The sequence below is a fragment of the Dipodomys merriami genome, unplaced genomic scaffold (genome assembly GCF_024711535.1).
Source record: "Dipodomys merriami isolate MVZ:Mamm:240054 unplaced genomic scaffold, mDipMer1.0.p SCAF_103, whole genome shotgun sequence".
Lineage (NCBI taxonomy): Eukaryota > Metazoa > Chordata > Mammalia > Rodentia > Heteromyidae > Dipodomys > Dipodomys merriami.
The window spans coordinates 2,207,674-2,227,174 of record NW_027202305.1 but is presented as its reverse complement, the minus strand read 5'-3'; the positions used below and the strand labels follow the sequence as shown (position 1 = coordinate 2,227,174).

Here is a 19,501-nt window from a genome sequence, read left to right as displayed (position 1 = left end):
GCCGTCGGAGCCGCGCGACGCTCTGGAACCCGACGGCGATGCGAGGGCGGGGCTGCGGCGTGGGGGCGGAGCACGCAGGGGCGGAGCACGCGGGGGCGGGGCTGCGGCGTGGGGGGCGGAGCACGCAGGGGCGGGGGCGGAGCACGCAGGGCGGCGGGGGGCAGAGCACGCAGGGGCGGGACTACGTCGAGAGGGCGGAGCACGCAGGGGCGGGGCCACGCAAGGGCGGGGCTGGTGTGGGTGGGGCCGCGCTCCGCTCGGGCCCGCCCCACCCCTGTCTCCTGGGCTGGGAGGGCGGGCTGCCGTCTCTGCTTTCCTGGACCCCGGGTTTAGCCGTTCTGCCAACAGGCGGTGAAGGGTGAAGCATTGCCCGTCAGTGCTTTGTTAACATTAATCTGCACGGGCTAAAGGGCTAGTCTCAGATGCTGCGACCTCACATGGACAGTTTTCAAAGTCGGTGACTCAAACGTTTCCGAAGAAATAGGTTATTCTGAATTAAGCAGCCTGATCTGTTTTGGAAGGCAGATGCCTGTGTGACTACTTGTGAATACATTTTCTTTTACTCTGTGGCTTCCCCCCCCCTTCAACACTTACATCTGAAAGGTTAAAAAGCAATCTTTTTGCCATACAGCGTGATTGTACAGCTTTTTCTCAGCCGGTGCCGAGGCTCACGGCTGTAATCCCAGCCACTCAGGGAGCTGGGGTCTGAGGATCAGGAAAGTCCAGGAGACTCTTACCTCGAATACTACAAAACAAAAACCTCGTTTTCTATTGAAAAAATTGTATATCTATAGTTTTCGTGTTTTATTGTCAAATAGCTCTCCTAGGTGGGTAGCTCTTTTTTATCCTTGATGGCCTTAGAGCTTAACTTGGCAACCTTTTGGGTTTTTTCCAGCAAAAGCAGAAGAGAGGAGGGGAGAAAAGAAGAGGAATGAAGAAAAAGAGAAATAATCCTTTTAAATTGTTTAATATACCAGAACATTTCTATATCAGTTTATCCTTGTGGGTTATTTCCAATTTTAGGCTACTATGAACACAGCTATGAAATTCTTGTTTATGTCTTCTGTTGCACTTGTATTCAGGATTGCAGATGTTTAGTTATATTAAGTGCTTGTAATTTCACTAGACACACTGACAATGTTTCCAGAGTGGTGAGTTTACCTCCCAAACAACGTGTAGGATTTCGTTATGTTTGTGTCCCTCGCACACTGAATACTCTGCTCAAGACTGGCTGGCACCAGGGAGAGGATGACAACATTTTTCCAGTAAAATGAAGCAGTGATTTCAATTGCATGTGTGAAAAATACAGGTATTGCACTAAGTTGAAGCCTTAAGACTAGCCCTAAGTATACTCATTGCCTGGATATATTTTATTTAAACAACTTGCCTCTTTAGGAATTCGCATAATATTTCATAGATTTAACTTATAGTCACATAATGAGTTTAGAAAATTAAGTAGATTTATAGGTGGTGTTTACATACTGACTTCATAGGCTCCAACTGTATCCCAGCATAGTAGTTTTAGGGTGGACCTGCTCTGCCTTTCCTTCCAGCACTGCAGAGCTGTGTGAAGGTCACTGAGCAGCCACCTCTGAGTCTCACTTTCCTGTTACACAGCCTGGTAGCTTGCTAAACGAGCACCATGGCATTTGCTCATTCCCTGGGACTCTGTTGTGCACAGCAGCAGCAGCAGCACGTGGCTCCAGACAGCTTGTGCCTGTTGGTGGAGACAGGGTTAATTGACTGCTTGTTTCTGGAGGCACAAGGGGGAGTCAGGGAGGGAGGGGGAGTGTGGGCCCAGTGGTGGCCCCAGGAAGGTATAAGCAAGTCAGGGCTGGAACAGGTCTCTTCTGTGACAAGAATCCCGTCTTCCACGTTTTCTTAAAGCTTTTCAGGGCTGTCAGGAAAAGCAGCTCCTTTGCCTGCCGTATGCCTGGGTGAAACTCATGTTAGTCTTTGGCTCCTATTTTTTAAAAAACAACGGGAAGTGGTGCTGTGGCTCAAGTGGTAGAGCGCTCGCCTTGAGCTGAAGAGCTGAGGGACAGCGCCCAGGCCAGAGTTCAAGTCCCAGGACCGACAAAAAAAAAAAGTGGATTTGGACAGTGGCCATCCAGGCTGCCAGGCCGGGCCTGCCCGCCACCATGGGGCACCCGTGGCCTCTCCTCACCACGAGGCCGCGGGAGGGGAGGCACCCACGCGGCTCTTTGGGGAGCGGGTAGGAGGGGAGGAGGGGAGGAGGGGAGGAGGGGAGGAGGGGAGAGGGCACCCACGCGGCTCTTTGCAGATCCCAGAGAGCAAATTCTTGAGATGGTTTTTATTTTTTTCAGAGAGGGGCGGGCTTTGTTGTTGTTGAGACATTGTTGGGACTTGCTCCAGCTCCTGGGGAAGCACCACGGCTTGGCCGAGGCCGCTCACCCGGGTCCCGGGCTGGGAAGGGCGCGAGCTGGCCCTCGCTTAGTGCTCCGTGCTCAGTGCTCCGTGTTCAGCTCGCACAGGCCAGGGGCCGAGGGCTTCCTCTCGGGGACGCACCTGTGGGCTCCCAGGGGGCCGGGGGCCTGGACGGCACACCGCAGGGGGGGGACACCGCAGGGTGGGGGACACCGCAGGGGGGACACCGCAGGGTGGGGGACACCGCGGGGGGGGACACCGCAGGAGGACACCGCAGGGTGGGGACACCGCGGGGGGGGACACCGCAGGGTGGGGGACACCGCGGGGGGAACACCGCAGGGGGGACACCGCAGGGTGGGGGACACCGCAGGGTGGGGGACACAGCGGGGGGGGACACCGCGGGGGGGGACATCGCAGGGTGGGGGACACCGCGGGGGGGACACCGCGGGGGGGGGGACACCGCAGGGTGGGGGACACCGCGGGGGGGGACACCGCAGGAGGACACCGCAGGGTGGGGGACACCGCGGGGGGGGACACCGCAGGGTGGGGGACACCGCAGGGTGGGGGACACCGCGGGGGGGGACACCGCAGGGTGGGGGACACCGCGGGGGGGGACACCGCAGGGGGGGACACCGCGGGGGGGGGAACTTGGCGGAGGCAGGGAGCAGCCACCGAGGAGCCGCACGCGGGACCCGGAGTCGTTATTTGCGGGGAGACGTCGGAGGAACCTGGCGTTCCGGAATGTAAAGTAGAGGGCCATTTTCTAGAGTCGGGACTTGTGGAGGACACGGGAGCGGACGCGGAGCCCTCTGGTGGGGTCCCTGGCTCGGGCCCAGCACCTCACCCCCAGACCACCGCAGGCAAAAAGCAACAAGACCCAGACCAACTGTGTGCCATTAAGATCCCTGGCCTCTGCCTCCCTCCGCAGCCTCCTCATCCCGGCCTCCACCTGGGAGGAAAGCACCTCGGACCTCCCTTCAGTGCTGGTTTGTTGATGGAGACCCAGCTCAGAAGGCGCTGTCGACACGGGAAGGGACCGACACACAGATAGCACCTTTTCATCATTGCTGCCCCTTCTTACCAATGTCCCTCCTCTTTGGTTATTTTTTGCCAGTCCTGGGGCTTGAACTCGGGGCCTGCAGCTGTCCCTGAGCCTGTCTGTGCCAGGCTAGCGCTCCACCTTGAGCCGCGGCGCCACTTCTGTTTTTTCCTGTGTATGTGGTGCTGAGGAATGGAACCCAGGGCTTCCCGCCGCCTTCCCAGCCCCTGTTCCCTCCTGCCTGCCCTCCACTTCCCTCCAGCGAGCTGCGTGCACCGCCCCCCTTGCTCTGAATCTCTTCTCCTTTCAGACTACTTCCCGATACTCCCATTTGGATTAAATTCCCCACCAACATGTCCTTCACTGCTGTGCGCCTTTCGCCTTCAAGTAGTGGTCCCAGCACGGACAGCCCACCCGTCTTGCTCCCTTTAGAAAGCTCACGGCCTAGTTTTCTGCCTGAGGAGTCACAGGAAACTCTCCGTTTGTCCAAGCGAAAAGGAAGAGGGCCGGGTGTGGGCCGCAGGAGCGCCGGGCCAGCCGGCGGAGGCCCGCGCTCAGCGCCGGGTCCACCCCTGAGAAGAGAGGAAAGGAGCTCTAGTTGAAGGCTGAGCTTCCCCCAGAGAACCACGGACGGACGGACAGACGGACGGACGGCCTGAAGTGTAGAGGGGGATGCACAGACTTGCAGTTCCCGGGCCGGTGCGTGGTCACCGGGCACACAGCGGTGAGCTGGGCGTGGGGGGGGGGCGGGCGGCGAGGCCACTGCGGGCCTCCATCTGGGCCCCCTCCTCCCCGTGGGACGTCCGGAGCCGTCCGGGCAGGAACGGCTGCACGCCGGCAGCAAGCTGGACCTTCCAGCCGGGGCTCTTCACCGCCACTGCCCGCGTGCGCGTGCGCGTGCGCGTGCGCGTGCGCGGGCGGCCCCCTGCCTTCGTCCGGACCGCGTGCAGTGGCCGCTCCAGCAGCGCCCCCCCTCCCGGCATGCAAAGCGCTACATGGCTTGGCGCCGCCCACTCGCCCTCCTGTCTTAGTTCATTGGCCCCGTGGTTTCCCGGCTGGGTTCCAGACCGCTTTCCCATGAGCCTTCGGGGTTGGCCGAGCCCCTCAGCCCGGTGGCCTCCCGCCCCGCCTCGAAGCTGAGATCCAATTTCATCTGCCATATTCCGCACTGCACCCTCGGTGCCTAGGCGAGCACCGCGTGGAGGATGTGCTCCGTACATATCTGTGATGAAAGACGAGTGGCGCGAAGGGCGCTGCTGGACTGCCGTAGGTGAAGCGTCGCGCCTGGGCTGACGGCATGGCGCCTGCGCCTGCGCTGACGGCGGGGGGGGGGGGGGCAGGGGGCAGGGGGCAGGGGGCAGGGGGCAGGGGGCAGGGGGCAGGTTGGGGATGCTCCTGCCGGGAGGCAAGGCCTCTTGAGCCTGTACTGTTTCTGCCAGGCAGTGTTCTAACATTTTCCATGTTTTTTTTCCGTCTGCTGTATTCATGAACTTCCTTGTTAAACGGCAGCTCCCGTGTACAACCGTCTACAGATGATAATATATACAAAAACGAACCCTCTATTATTAATTGCATAATTTATCGTACTCCAGAGAGCTTCCGTTTCGGGGCAATAAAGGAGGTACCGTTCACCTTTGCTTCTAACAAACAGCTCGCCAGCATCACAGAGGCGGCCACAGCCACACACGGGATGCGGCCTGCGTGGAACTCAGAGACCCTGGGCTGGGGTTCATCCCGGTACAGAACTGAATGCAGAAAAGCATTAGATCTTTTGGACAGCGAAGTACTCAGTTTGAGTACTTACTGGATTTGGAAGCAGGCTTGGGTTGAAAGAGTGTGCTGGCCCTTCAAGAATAGTCTGGAATGTCTTATCATTTCCTATCAGGTAAGTCAGGAATGCCCTGGTTCCATGCTGCTCTAGAAGGAACTGTGCCACTCAACTCTGGACCTTCCAAACCGGCAGCTCAGCCCGGACTCCTCAATAAAAGACTGGAGTGGCCATCTTCTTGTGACTCATGAATCAGTTGTTCCTTGACTCTGGTTTTTATATTAGTTGCGGCTCCTTACACCGATTTTTAATATTTTTGGCCATTTAATGTGGTTCCTGGACTGTGTGCATCTGACTCTCCTGACTATGTTGAGTGATAATTATCAGCTTCCTGAGGTTATAACAAATGCTGGCGATAACCAGCCTGCAGAGAGAACAGCATTGCTTTCTTCACACTGAAGAGGGTTCGGTCCGCCATGGGGTAGACACAGCTTTAGGTCTCTGGAGGTTCGAGTGCAGACCATGATGGCAAGAGCCCCATACAGCAAAACTGCTTTCCCATGTCTGGGATGTGGAAGAGAAGAGGAGGGACTGGAGTATTGGGAGCCTCAGGCCACACCCCTGTAGCCCCAGGACCGCCCCTCACATGCGGCCCCAGCTCCTAAGATTCCCATGCCAGCTTGGGACCAAGCCTGTCACTCAGGAGTCTGTTCTAGATCCAAACCATAGCAAACTGTGCTCCATCTTGTTTTATGTCAGACCTTCCATAAGTGTCTTCAAGCTATTGATGAAAAATGTTGAATGCAGTAAGACCAGATACAGAAAGCCTCTGGCATAACTGAAACCCTTTGCAGATGACAGATCTTCATGGACCATCGTCTAACCCAGGCCTGGCCGTGTCTGCAAGCACCTCACTGGACATGCTGTTGAACGCCCTCTGGAAGAGAGGTCCTGCTGGCCCATGCCACGCATCCACTCCCTCGGTCTTCCCTGGATTCCAGAGCAGTTTGGAAGTGTCTCGGGTCTCTTCTGGGTGGTATAGGAAGGGGAGTACGGCTTTCTCTGCACTTCAGGAGCAGCTCTAATGTTATGTTAGAAACTAGATAAGATCGCCAGGCGCCGGGTGGCTCACGCCTGTCATCCTAGCTACTCAGGAGGCCGAGATCTGAGGATCGCGGTTCAAAGCCAGCGCAGGCAGGAAACTCCGTGAGACTCTTACCTCCAATGAACCACCAGAAAACCAGAAGTGGCGCTGTAGCTCAGGTGGTAGAGTGCTCGCCTTGAGCTGAAGAGCTGAGGGACAGCGCCCAGGCCAAGTTCAAGCCCCATGACCAACAACAACAACAAAAAAGAAACTAGATAAGATTTCTCTCCCTGTAACAATCATTTGGCTTTAAAGTGTTTTACAACTTTTATCCACCATGGGGCTTGAACTGGGGCTATTTTTTCAAGATGACCACCACTGCTAAAGTAGGGATAAAATACCAGTGCCACCAATTCCTTTTGTCTCTGCATTGGCCCATCAGCCATTACAGTGCGGTGTCCGTCTGTGACAGTGCAGTGTCCGTGACAGCAGGGTGTCCGTCCGTGGCAGTGGGATGTCTGTCCGTGACAGTGCAGTGTCCTCAGTGGCAGTGGGGTGTCTGTCCAGGGCAGTGCGTGTCTGTCCGTGGCAGTGTGGTGTCTGTCCCAAGGCCTGCAAATGGCAAACATCCGTCAGTCCTGACCACTACGACGTAGGCCCTGCAAACGCAGACTCCGTTTCAGCTGAGTTCTCTTTCCTCTTACGTGCACCTCTCCTGTTGGGCCATGGATGTGAGATCAACTGTCAATGAAGTTACTTTGGTTTTAATCCAAAAAAGGTAGGTCAACATAAGTCATTCAAAAGAAACTTTAATTTTACTTTAGAATTAATCTTTCTGGAAATCAGGGGATATAAAAAATCATTGTTTTTGAAAGTGAGAACTTGTCAAAGAGAGATACCCCAATAGAAGCATTTAATTATTTTTAACAAGAATATACATAGAAAAGGTAGACTTTAATATTGCTATGGATTTTCTGACTCATAACAATCAAAAATATTTAGGAGGTGGATGTTTAGATGGGATTAGAAGGCGTACATACATTTCTGCTTTTCATATGTCAGAAATGCAGTGCTTGAATACCTTATCACTTAGAATAATACATTTTTTTGTTTTTATTTTCATTTGTGTTTCACTTGATGCTTGTTTAGGTACTAGTGCTGAAAGATGAAGTGAGGTTAATTATTTAAAACTTCCCAGAGCTGTGTCCCCTGTGTGCCATTGAGAGCTGGACTGGCAGCTTCACACGGACCTGAGGCCTGAGGTGGGGCAGGCGGGGGGGGGGGGGGGGGGGGGCAGGCGGGGGAGGCAGGGGTGGGGGGGAGGGGAGAGGGGGTGGGGGGGGAGGGGAGAGGGGGCAGGCGGGGGGGGGGGGGGGAGAGGGGGGGTGGGGAGAAGGCATCCTAAGAGCCTTAGGGTTCTAGCAGTCATTTCTGGGAGGAAATTACTGTTTGTTTACATTGGATGTACAAAACTGACTCAAACGTGATGAAAGAACTAACATCATCAATGAAATCTCCTCATTTCTAGCTAGTCAGCCACGAAAAGAAACCAAAAACTAGTGATCTGGCTGTACCCAAAGGGCTGCTTTCATTCTGTTCCATTTAAAAGGCAGCATTTGGCTGGTGATTTATTTGGTTGAAGGGCTCTCTTGGCTCCCTAGCCACACATGCTTTCCAAGTCTTTTCTTGTGATGTTCTGATAGCATCTCTGCGGCTTTGATGGTATTTTTGCTTTCCAATCCATTGGGGAAAAGCTAGCTGAAAGCCTTTGCCCAGGTCCTGTGCACATTTGGAAGGCAATCTAAACAGATAACAATGGGATATGCTGCTGTGTGGGGCCTCAGCCAGGTCCTCCTAGGAATCTGGCATCTGCTTGCTAGCCCATGGCTTTAATACATTGTTTTAAGATATATATATATATATATATATATATATATATATATATATATCCCATTTAGCCTTTGTTTTTTCTCAAGCCAAAGAGAAAATAGCCCTAACTCTCTGTTGATGGAATAGCTTTCGTGATAGCATTTTTATTCTACTCTCTAGTCTAGAAGAAACAGATCTATGTGTTTTTTAAACTCCATACTCTTGACTATTTGAACTTTGAACAGTGGTAATTGCTATATAAAATAGAAAATTTTGTATACAAATATAACACATCAATGGCTGGGAATGTGGCTTAGTGGTAGAGTGCTTGCCTAGTATGCTTGAAGCCCTGGGTTCAATTCCTCAGTACCACATACACAGAAAAAGCTAGAGTGGTTCTGTGGCTCAAGTGGTAGAGTGAACAAAAGAAGCTCAGGGACAGTGCTCTGGCCCTGAGTTAAAGCACCAGGAAACAAACAACAACAACAACAAAACCCACCAAATGCAACATATCAAAGGAAATATGATGCTGTGCTTCCTTCCTGTGTTTGAGACAGGGCCTTCAAGGTGTGGCCCCCACGAGAGAATCGTACTGTTCATCCCTCATTTGCTTAGCCATACAATTGATCTCTGAATTGTGGCATTTGCTCTTGTTTCTTGTTCACCAGTAGTACTTCCATACATTTCTCCTGGCTGTTTACTTTCTTTTGTATGGTCTTGTCCTTTACCGTTTTATTTTACTCTATGTATTGAAATCTTATGCACACACCATAACACTCACTCCTGTAAAGTACAGTTCTGTGTAAAGTATACAATGCTGTGTAAAGTACACAGTTCTGTGGCTTTCAATGGGTAAAGTTGTGTAGCCATCACTTTTTTTTTTTTTTGGTCGGTCATGGGGCTTGAACTCTGGGCCCAAACACTGTCCTTCAGCTCTTCAGCTCAAGGCTAGCACTCTACCACTTGCGCCACAGTGCTACTTCCAGTTTTCTGGTGATTAATTATAGAGTCTCACGGACTTTTCTGCTGGCTGTTCTGCCCAGATTGGCTTTGAACTGTGATCCAGATCTCTGCCTTCTGAGTAGCTAGCATGACAGGCACGAGCCACCGATGCCCCGCTTAGCCATCACTTTTTTAGATGATTTTCCTAAGCCCAAATAGAAAATAGAAAACCGTAGCCAGTAACACTCATTTTCTGTTTCACCCTCACCGGCTGCTGGCAAGATTATAATCTATTTTCTGCTTCTGTGAATTCTCATATCACAGACATTTCATATAAATGTAATCAGGTAGAGTATGGCTTGTTTGGACTGGCTTCTTTTACTTAGCATAGTGTTTTCATGATTCATCCATTTTATATCAGAAATTCTTTTATATTGCTGAATAATATTCCAACATATAGACACACATTTATCTGTTTAAATTTGTTGATGAACATGGGCTATTTTCATTTATTAGCTAATATGATTGATAAAATGCAATAAAACAAAAACAGTGTTTTCCTTAAGGTGTGTGTATGTGTGTGTGCTGAACTCAGGGGCTTGAACTCAGGGCCTGGGTGCTGTCCCTGAGCTTGCTTTGTTCAGGGCTAGTGCTCTACCACTTGAGCCACAGCTTCACTTGCATTTGGTGGTTTCTTGGAGATAAGAATCTCAGGAACTTTCCTACGGGCACTGGCCTCAGCTGTGATCCTCAGAGCTCAGCTTTCTGAGTAGCTAGGATTACAGATATAAGCCACAGGTGCCTGGCCTTACTTGTGTTTTGTTATTAAAAACGTGTATTCCTGTAATTCCAGCACTCAGGAGGCTCCTGTATTGTTCAAGGCCAGCCTGCTAAAAAGAAAAAAACAAAACAACTGGGTGGGGAAGGAGGGAAACCCACCAACAAGAGATGATTCACTTTGTAACCACTAGAGGGTGGTATGTCACATTTTTTTCCTTACAGTTTTAATACAAGTTGGCCTGATTATGATACATGTAACATTACATCTAAAAAGACAGTTAAACTGTGCACCGGTGGCTCCTCCTAGCCAGCCTAGGCAGGAAAGTCCATGAGACTTTTATCTCCAGTTGACATCCAGAAAACGAAGTGGCGCTGTGGCTCAAGTGGTAGAGCACTAGCCTTGAGCTGAAGAGCTGAGGGACAGCGCCCAGCCCAGAGTTCAGACCCCATGACTCATAAAAAATAAATAAAAAAGCAATCATCCAGCTTTCAAAGCCAACTGAAGCCAACTGCTTTGGTGATGGCAGAAAGAAGTTGGGCTCTGCTAAGTATGAAAGGGGAAGGGAACGTGGGAGGAGAATTTAGTGTGCGTGGGATTTTCTCATAGCTGCGACCACATGCATGGGAGAGACAACTGAAGGATTCATCATTTATCATTTTGGCTCACAGCTTCACAGGCATCTGCCCATGACCGTGGGGAGAGTGTGTGGAGCAGAGCACCTCCCATCATGGTGGTCAGGAAGGAGGGAAGGAGGGAGGGGGAAGGCGGAGGAGGGAGGGAGGGGTGGGATTTCAACTCTCCTAACACAGCATTGCCAGCTGAGGACCAAGTCTCTGATACTTCACCCCACTTTGAAACCCTGACATTTAGGTTTGCTAACAGCTGGAAGACGATCACTTTAGAAATACAACAGCTAAGGCAATTAACCCTGTCCTTCCATCCCTTCCTTCCGCCTTCAGTGTTTGCCCAGCCCAGTAGGTGAGGGGCAGTAGTAAGACCTGGATACCGTCAGGATTAAGGAGACAGGATGCCAGTACCTTCCCCTCACTGTCTACCAAAGCTTAAAGGATTTAGAGTCAAGTCTCCACATGTCTTAAGTACACAAGAAGCAAATTAAACAACTAGTCATCTGAATAGTACATGTGTTTGTTTATACAAACTTAATCATGTTTGTGAAAGGTTAAAGAATATTTCAGCAAGGTCTAAATCTTGTAAATAAGCCCATACTTGCAACAACCTAAAAATTCCACTTTGCAGAGAGGACTGGTTATACATTCTTAGGATTAAGCCGACTCTGAAGTCAGACTTTTGTTGGATTTTTGGATGGATCTTTTCCTGGCTTCCTGACCTTGGGCCCATTACTCAACAGTGTTACACATTTTAAATATAGACACAACAGTAAATAGCCGCCTGGAGTTGCCAGGGGAATTAGACCAGATCCCACAGATAAATAGCTGGGTGTATTGTAAGCTTTTGAGAACTGTTAACTACTATTCAAAGATCTTTAGTGTAAAAGCACTTCACCCCTATGGCAAGTGTACTTTTTTTCTCTTGCAAACATCCAGAACTTAGTTGGCATTTTCCCTACGGTGGCGGGAGAGGATCTGTAATAATCATTTTGGTAAGACATGCTCTGTGGAATGAATGCTTGACCTCGGAGCCTGGCTGCGGCCCACAGGGCTGTCCAGGCTCCCGAAGTCTCTTGGCACCCCTTGCCCGTGCTCTGGGGCTGGCCATGGGCACTTCAGTGTCCTGGGACCTGTAGTGGCCACAGTGAGACCTCTAAGTCTTGGGTGCTAGGTTTGGCATGTGGTTACAAGCATTTTGGCATATCACCCTGAATGCCAAGTGTACAAAGGGGCTTCATTCATTCTAAACTAACCATAAAGTGTATGCTTTTTGCTGCTATTGTTGTTGCCAGTCCTGGACTTGAACTCTGGGCCTGGGCGCTGTCCCTCAGCTCTTCAGATCAAGGCGAGCACTCTACCACTTGAGCCACAGCGCCACTTCCAGCTTTTTCTGGTTATGTGGTGCTGAGGAATCCAACCCAGGGTCTCATGCATGCAAGGCAAGTGCTCTACCACTGAGCCACCTTCCCAGCCCAAGTGTATGTTTTGGTTTTATGTAGTAGTAGGGACTTTTTTTCCCCCTGATCCTAAAACTGGAACATAGGATTCTAGATTTAAAACATTTTGACAATTTTTCTAATTGTCAGTTTACTTGAAAATAATTTGACATTTGTCATCCTGCTGTGCCCGTGGACACCTCACACAGCAGCTGCAGTCAACAAAACCTGAGCCCTCGATGCCCATTCCATCCCCACAATGCAGAGAGAAAAATAGCCAGGCGCCGGTGGCTCACGCCTGTCATCCTAGCTACTTAGGAGGCTGAGATCTGAGGGTCGCAGTTCAAAGCCAGCCCAGGCAGGAAACTCTGTGACTCTTACCTCCAATGAACCACCAGAAAACCAGAAGTGGCGCTGTGGCTCAAGTGATAGAGAGCTCGCCTTGAGCTGAAGAGCTGAGGGACAGCGCCCAGACCCAGAGTTCAAGCCCCATGACTGACCCCCCCCCCAAAAAAAAGTTCCTTCTCCATCTATTTAATCACTTAACTATTCATTGATCTACATTGCTACACTATTTTTTCTTCAGGTAGTAATCTAATATTATTATTTTATTTACCAAAATTTCCCACCTCAGTTTGGCTCCTGTGTTCTTTGGGGATGTCTCCACTTTTAATTTAGGATTTTTTATTCAGAATGTCTCTATGCTAAACCTATCTTGAACTTTCCCTGCTCCAGTAATCACATCACTAAAATCCTTGGTTCCTTTTATCATGTTGTATTTAGCTCTGAGTGTCAGCGCTTCTTAGAAGACAAAGAAACACAAGTATGCGTAGCAGCCCATATGTGCGCACACAAACCTCTTCCTGTACCCACTCATGCAGATTTCAAATGCACGAAGTCACGCGGGTGCCTCTCTAAGCACACTAATTCCATCTCCAGCCCACTACCACAGCGCTTATCCTGGTATTGTTTTTTTTTGGTCCAGTCGTGGGGCCTGAACTCTGGGCCTGGGCGCAGGCTAGCGCTCTACCACTTGAGCCATAGCGCCACTTCCAGCTTTTTTCTTTTTGCTTATGTGGTGCTGAGGAATCGAACCCAGGACCTCATGCATGCAAGGCAAGCACTCTACCACTGAGCCACGTTCCCAGCCCTCCTGGTATTCTTTTTGTTGGTGGTGGTTTTAGGGCTTGAACTCAGTGCTTGGGCACTGTCTGAGCCATCTTTGTACTCAAGACTAGCACTCTACCACTTCAGCCACAGTGTTATCTCTGATTTTTGAGTGGTTGGAGATGAGTCTCATAGGGCCTTTCCTGCCCAGGCTGGCTTCAAACAGGGATCCTCAGATCTCAGCCTCTTTAGGAGCTAGGACTACAGGTGTGAGCCAGTGGCACCTGGCTTATTCTGGCATTGTTTCACATCGTGGGTCAAATTTACTCCTATGTATATTTGGGTAGCAAAATAGCATGCTTTCATCACTACTTCAGACGGGCATGCAAGAACATTGCTGATTTTTGTTTTTTTTTTTTTTTTTTTTTTTTTGTTGGTTATGGGGCTTGAACGCTGTGCCTGGGCGCTGTCCCTCAGCTCAAGGCTAGCACTTTACCACTTGAGCCACAGCACCACTTCTGGCTTTTTCTGTTTATGTGCGCTGAGGAATGAACCCTGAGCCTCATGCATGCGAGGCAAGCACTCTACCACTGAGCCACCTTCCAGCCCCTGTATGTACATTTTGTATGGTGCAACTTTGCTGAATTCATATATTGGTTCTAAGAGTTCCTTTGAGAGCCATATAAAATATAGCCACCTGAATCAGAACCATGGGTTCTCCCCTTTGGATCTCTCAGGCTGGGACTCCCAGTGATGATCAAGTGCTGGTTGCTTTCTTCTTACAACCTTTGGGGTTCATTTGCTTTCACTTGTTTCTTATGATACAATTTTTACATGGATGTTGATTGCTTGAAGCTTCCCTTAGTATTGCTTTTACTGTATCCCTTTGGTATATTGTGTCTCCATTTTCATCTATTTATTTTGGTTCTGTCATGGGGCTTGAACTCTGGGCCTGGGCACTGTCTCTGAGCTCTTCAGCTCAAGGCTAGCACTCTACTACTTGAGCCATAGCACTACTTCCAGTGTTTTGGTTGTTAATTGGAGATAAGAGTCTCACGGACTTTGCTGCCTGGGCTGGCTTTGAACCACAATCCTCAGATCTCAGCCTCCTGAGTAGCTAGGACTTCATATATGAGCCTCTGGCACCTGGCTGCTTTAATACTTTATAACATTAGGTGTATGTGTGTTTGTGTGTATTGCTGAATTGACCTCCCTCAACTCTGAACAGATGCTTCACATAAAAAATTTGTATGGAAGTGGGTTAATTCTCCAATTAACCACCAGAAAACTGGAAGTGGTGCTGTGGCTCAAGTGGTAGAATGCTCGCCTTGAGCTGAAGAGCTCAGGGACAGTGCCCAGGCCGAGTTCAAACCTCCAAACAGACCGAAAAAAAAAGTATGCAATTGTAACCTCCTTATACAACTACTTCAGAAAGCAAAAACATTTGCTTCCATCTCTTTTAGGTTTTTCTCTTGTAGTTCAAGCTCATTGAGTATCTTTAAAACAACTGTCTTAAATTCTCTGAGAGCTTTTCCTATACTAGTCACAATCTGGTCTTTGCCAGGTACCTTGCGGATTCCAGGAGTTCATGTTTTCCTCTGAGCTCTTGATGCTTAGTGTAGTGTCATCTTGGCATTGAAGTTTTAGGTATTCATTCATTAATCTGGCTTTTTTTTTTTTTGTCCCAACAATTCTAAACTATCTGCTCAGTTTTCTCCTGAGCTTGTATTGCATTATTTTAGCCCTGAACGGTGTAAGTTTTCAAGGAGTCTGGTATTGTTGCACTATAGCTGTTTACACACTAGAGGGCAATCCAAGCCCAAATTTGTCCCAAATTATCGGTATAGTCAGAACTAACTAGACTATCTAGGATGAGTTGTCTGTCCTCAGAAACTTATCAGATGTTGCATCCATTTGTGGGCTTGTGGTGAGGCACTCTCTGGCTGCTCTGGGCAGTCCTTGAGAATGGGCCAGTGGCGGGCCTGTCACGCCTACAGTGACCAGTACTGCCCATCTGTATGACACCCTGAACTCACAGCCTGTCCAGAGCAGCAATGCACTGGGCTAGGACCAAGGCTCAGGCAACTATCAGCTCCCGATTGTTGAGGTGGACTCACAGCCCCAAACCACAGCAACCAGCCTGATGCTCACTGCACAGCATCACCACCTTCTGGTGGTGAATGTCCTCATCACCACCTGAGTTGCTGTGGAGGCCCTATCTGCAGGTATGCCTGCAGACGGCGGCCATCAAAATCCACCCAACACTAAGCTCACTGGCTTGCTATCTTGTTTTACACAAAACTATTATGAGTTTATAAATTTAGTTCAGGGTACAAATGAAGTTAATTTTGGAGGAGATGATAGAGATTATGATTTTTTAAAAATGGAGAAAGACCAACCTGAACAGGACATAAAAGAAAAAGTATACTGTGAAGACAGACTAGGAGTGGAGCCTTGTAGGCTGACATAAAGCATGTGTGTAGACACAAGTGTTAGGTAAGCAGGGGTTGACTCAGAGCCACAGAAGAGCACATTGTCTCCCGTAGCAGGAGGGAGGTGGTAAACTGGTTCAATAGGACGGCCTTTCACTCTGACCACTTCATTCCCACTTAGCAGTAAGCAATTTAGCTGGAAATAATCCAGGCATAGAAACCGTGGAGGAAAAATAAAAAGATGTATGGGGCTATAATTTTATGAAAACACCCATTAAGATCATACAAGTTATGGCTTTGCATTCATGTTTTGAAAAGTGAACTTCTAATAAGTGTTTTCCCAAGTTGATATTCCTTCTAAAATAAGCCCACCACAAAGCAAGTTATCTAGCTGGGGCCACCGTTCATGTTTATGTTATCACACTCAGTCCCTTTGAGTTTTAAATATGGTCAGCTTCCTAAAGATGAATTACCCATCCGGGCACTGGTGGCTCACGCCTGTCATCCTAGCTACTCAGGAGGCTGAGATTTGAGGCGGTTCAAAGCCAGCCTGGGCAGGAAAGTCTGCGAGACTCTTATTTCCAATAAACCACTAGAAAACCGGAAGTGGTGCTCAAGTGGTAGAGCGCTTGCCTTGAGCTGAAGAGCTGAGGGACAGCGCCCAGGCCCAGAGTTCAAGCCCCAAGACCGACCAAAAAAAAAAAGATGAATTACCCAGATAAAGTGGCACTATTAACTGTCTAGCATGCAGAGTTGATAACAAGACCACTTTGTAACATTCCTGAAGTATGCAGATCCTACAAAACCTTGAACAGCTGCTATTTATATGGGATGTTATTAATTATATACCACTGTGCAAAAATTTAATAGAATTTATTACGAATTTCAGAAAACAAAGCTTCGCAACTGCAACTAATACATAATTTGAATAACAAAATAGCCTCTTATTTTTAAATATAATTTATATAGCAGCATGCTTGCTGAAAACAATATATTTCCATTCATTTAAAAATGTATCAATAAAATACGTAATAAAGTATAATTTGTGGTATAAGTGTAAACTAGCCAATTTATCTCCATTACCTATGTTCTGTCTTATTTTTATAGTGTTTTAAATCATTGACGAATGCAGAAATATATATGTACAGGGAATTCTCAAAAAGAATGATTCAGTTCAATATAGTTATTTCATACTTCATCAGCATTTTCTTTGCGTTCTGGATCCAACACCAGGAAGTGGACTGGCCCTTGGCTGGCTATTCTGTAAAACAGTTCCAGAACATTCCTTTACTGTGATATGCAGAGACTTGTAACAGGTGAATCTCCTACTAGATTATAGTTTTAACAAGACTGAACTAATAACTGAACCTTTTTTCGGGACAGGGTTTTGCTGTATAGCCATCCTGAGATTCTTGATCCTTCCTGAGTGTTGAGATTATAGGTGTGCACCTTCATGCCATGTTTCTTAAACCAAACTGCTAAATGCTATAAATCTATTTTAACAAAGCTGAGTGCTACTAGGTAAGGCATCATATCAACAATCCATGATCATCTTTATTCTTTGCTATTGGTGACATTGATGAGATTTCTATCATCTGTTGTGTAAACAGTCAAGCTGAATGATTTTATTTTCTACAGAAGCCCTGGGAAACTGTACTAGATTCTAGGAGTGTTTAACAACTTATTTAAGACAAAAGAATTAAGTTAACGGGAGGGTGATTGTTAAGAGCACGTTAATTTTATATCAAGTAAGCTTCCGCCTCTGAGATTGCAGTTCTGAGGAGTGGAAGCTCACTTCCAGCCGTGCCCCACAGCAGCCCTGACCCTGAGGCCCGCACAGAGGGCCTGACACAGCGGAAACAACTCAGGTACTGCTTGCTGATTGAATGAAGAGAAACTAAAAAAGAAAAGCTGTATGATTGCCAAAAGGGAGATTCTAAATTTTAGGACGAAGCCTGGGCAGCGCGAGCCTTCCCAGGTGGATGACAGTGGAGATCTGCCAGCTACTCAGCCTAGGGTGAAGTGTGAGCTGGGAGCAAAGCTGGAAGGTCTGAATGCCTCTCTCGGGTACTTGGCTTTGCTCTTTTAGGCGACAGACGACTACTGACAGTAAGTTTTCTGAGGAGAGTGCTGTGTTCACATTGCTATTTAAAAGAGATTATTCTGGAGATGGTGGTGTGAAAGATGAGTTGGGAGATCAAATCTAGAGATATTTGAAATGGTCCAGATGAAATGTGACAATTCTTCTTAAGCACATTAACACATTATTGTTGTAAGTGTACATGTTTTGGAGATGTGGTGTGACAATTTAACATATGTACATAATGTTTAATAATCAAATGACGATAGTGAATATTTCCATTTTCTTAAACTTTTGTGTGGATGTGGTTGGGAATTGAACTCTCCGGGTCTCGTGCACACTAGATAAACACTCCACCGGTGAGCTGTACCTCTGCTCCTCAAACTTTTCACGTAAAACGTGTACTTTTCAAATCAAGGTAGTAAATATTTCCCTCTCCTTATGACTTTGTGAGCATCCAGTCCTCCTCTTCTAGATACCTATTACTGTGAACACGATGCGGTCTTCTTTCTGTGGTACTAGGACTGAAGCCAGAGTAAGCACATCACCATGACTCTAGATGGAGAAATTCTCTTTTTTTTTTTTTTGTTTTGTTTGTGCCAGTACTGGGACTTGAACTCAGAACCTTCTGCTCTCATTTGGCTTTCTCTGCTCAAGGCTGGCAATCTACCATTGAGCCACACCTCCACTTCCAAATTCCTAAACTAGTACACTACCATTAGGAGTGGACGGAGACGAGGTGCATTTGGTCCATAAAGTCAGGAAGACTTGCAGACTTTGGGTATGCAACAGTGAGAAGTCCAGTGAGGAAAATATTTGTCTGGAAATCTGGTGGAAGATGGCACTGACTGAAATAAGGATTATGAAGGAGGGCAGGTTTTGTGGGGGAATGTAATGTGTAAGTCCCAGCTGTCAGCAAGCAGCTCTGAGCACTGGGGAAGACTGGCGCGCTCTTCAGTGTGGGAAACCATACTTCCCCACACCGCAGCCGCGCTCCAGTACCACCTGTGTGTGTCTGTCTCTGCATTAGGCCGCAGAGACTGTTTTGATTTACATATGCAGCTTCACAAGATTCCCAATAGTAATGTTTAGTTTTGACCCCACCAGGAACCTGTATGTGGAGGGGCAGCGGTCATGGCCAGATGTCAACTTCCTGGGAGTTTCCAAACAGATTACCTACCTAAAAGTCTGGAACTTCAACGTCAACAAAGAGTTCTTACCATTAAAAAAAAGTTAAGCAAGGTCTTACTGTACTGACGCGTCACATCATGCTATTACCTAAACAGAAGCGAAGACCTTCCTTAAGTACTTACCAGAACTGGTAGTAATTGTAAAGTATTTCTGATAGATGGATTTCTGTAAATTATTTCTTGTACATCTGAAAAATTGTACCATGAGACAAAAAATTCAGTTAATTACATAAAGAGAAAAGATAAAACTAAAATAACTCAATGTTAAAGTCTTATGTGTCAAATATTTAAAACTGAGCAAGACTCATTTTCTATTGACTACAGCCTATACTTAAATTAGGTCCAAACATAGAATATTTTTTTTTTATTTTTTTTTTTTTGGGGGTCCAGTCATGGGGCCTGAACTCTGGGCCTGAGCGCTGTCCCTCAGCTCTTCAGCTCAAGGCTAGCGCTCTACCACTTGAGCCACAGCACCACTTCTGGCTTTTTTCTTTTTGCTTATGTGGTGCTGAGGAATTGAACCCAGGGCCTCAGGTATGCAAGGCAAGCGCTCTACCACTGAGCCACCTTCCCAGCCCAGAATATTTATTGTTGGTAGTGCTTTTTCTACCACTTTAGACATACTCCAGTCCAATAAAAGTAATTAGAGTCACACAAAATTTAGGTTGATAAAGGTGAATTCCTAGTACTTTGACTATTTTATGATAATCTTCATTCAAATGTTGTACTTTACTCCCTTTTTATCTTTATCTTTTT

General features: G+C 48.0%; 1 protein-coding gene across 5 annotated transcripts in view; it reads right to left on the bottom strand.

The window, feature by feature from the left end:
* Nucleotides 1–6,621: 6,621 nt before the first annotated feature.
* The window catches only part of LOC138809861 (centrosomal protein of 126 kDa-like), a 35,231-nt gene continuing 22,351 nt past the window's right edge, over nt 6,622–19,501 (bottom strand). For 2 of the 5 annotated variants that reach the window (XM_069996923.1, XM_069996935.1), the window contains 2 exons: nt 18,869–18,933; nt 16,421–16,736 (listed from right to left, as the gene is read on the bottom strand). In XM_069996923.1, the coding sequence (XP_069853024.1) occupies nt 16,674–16,736; nt 18,869–18,933 (128 nt within the window). In that variant the 3' untranslated portion in view covers nt 16,421–16,673. Of the gene's footprint in view, nt 6,892–16,420; nt 16,737–18,868; nt 18,934–19,501 lie in introns of those variants that run through there. The other 3 variants (XM_069996926.1, XM_069996918.1, XM_069996952.1) reach the window with 3 other exon arrangements.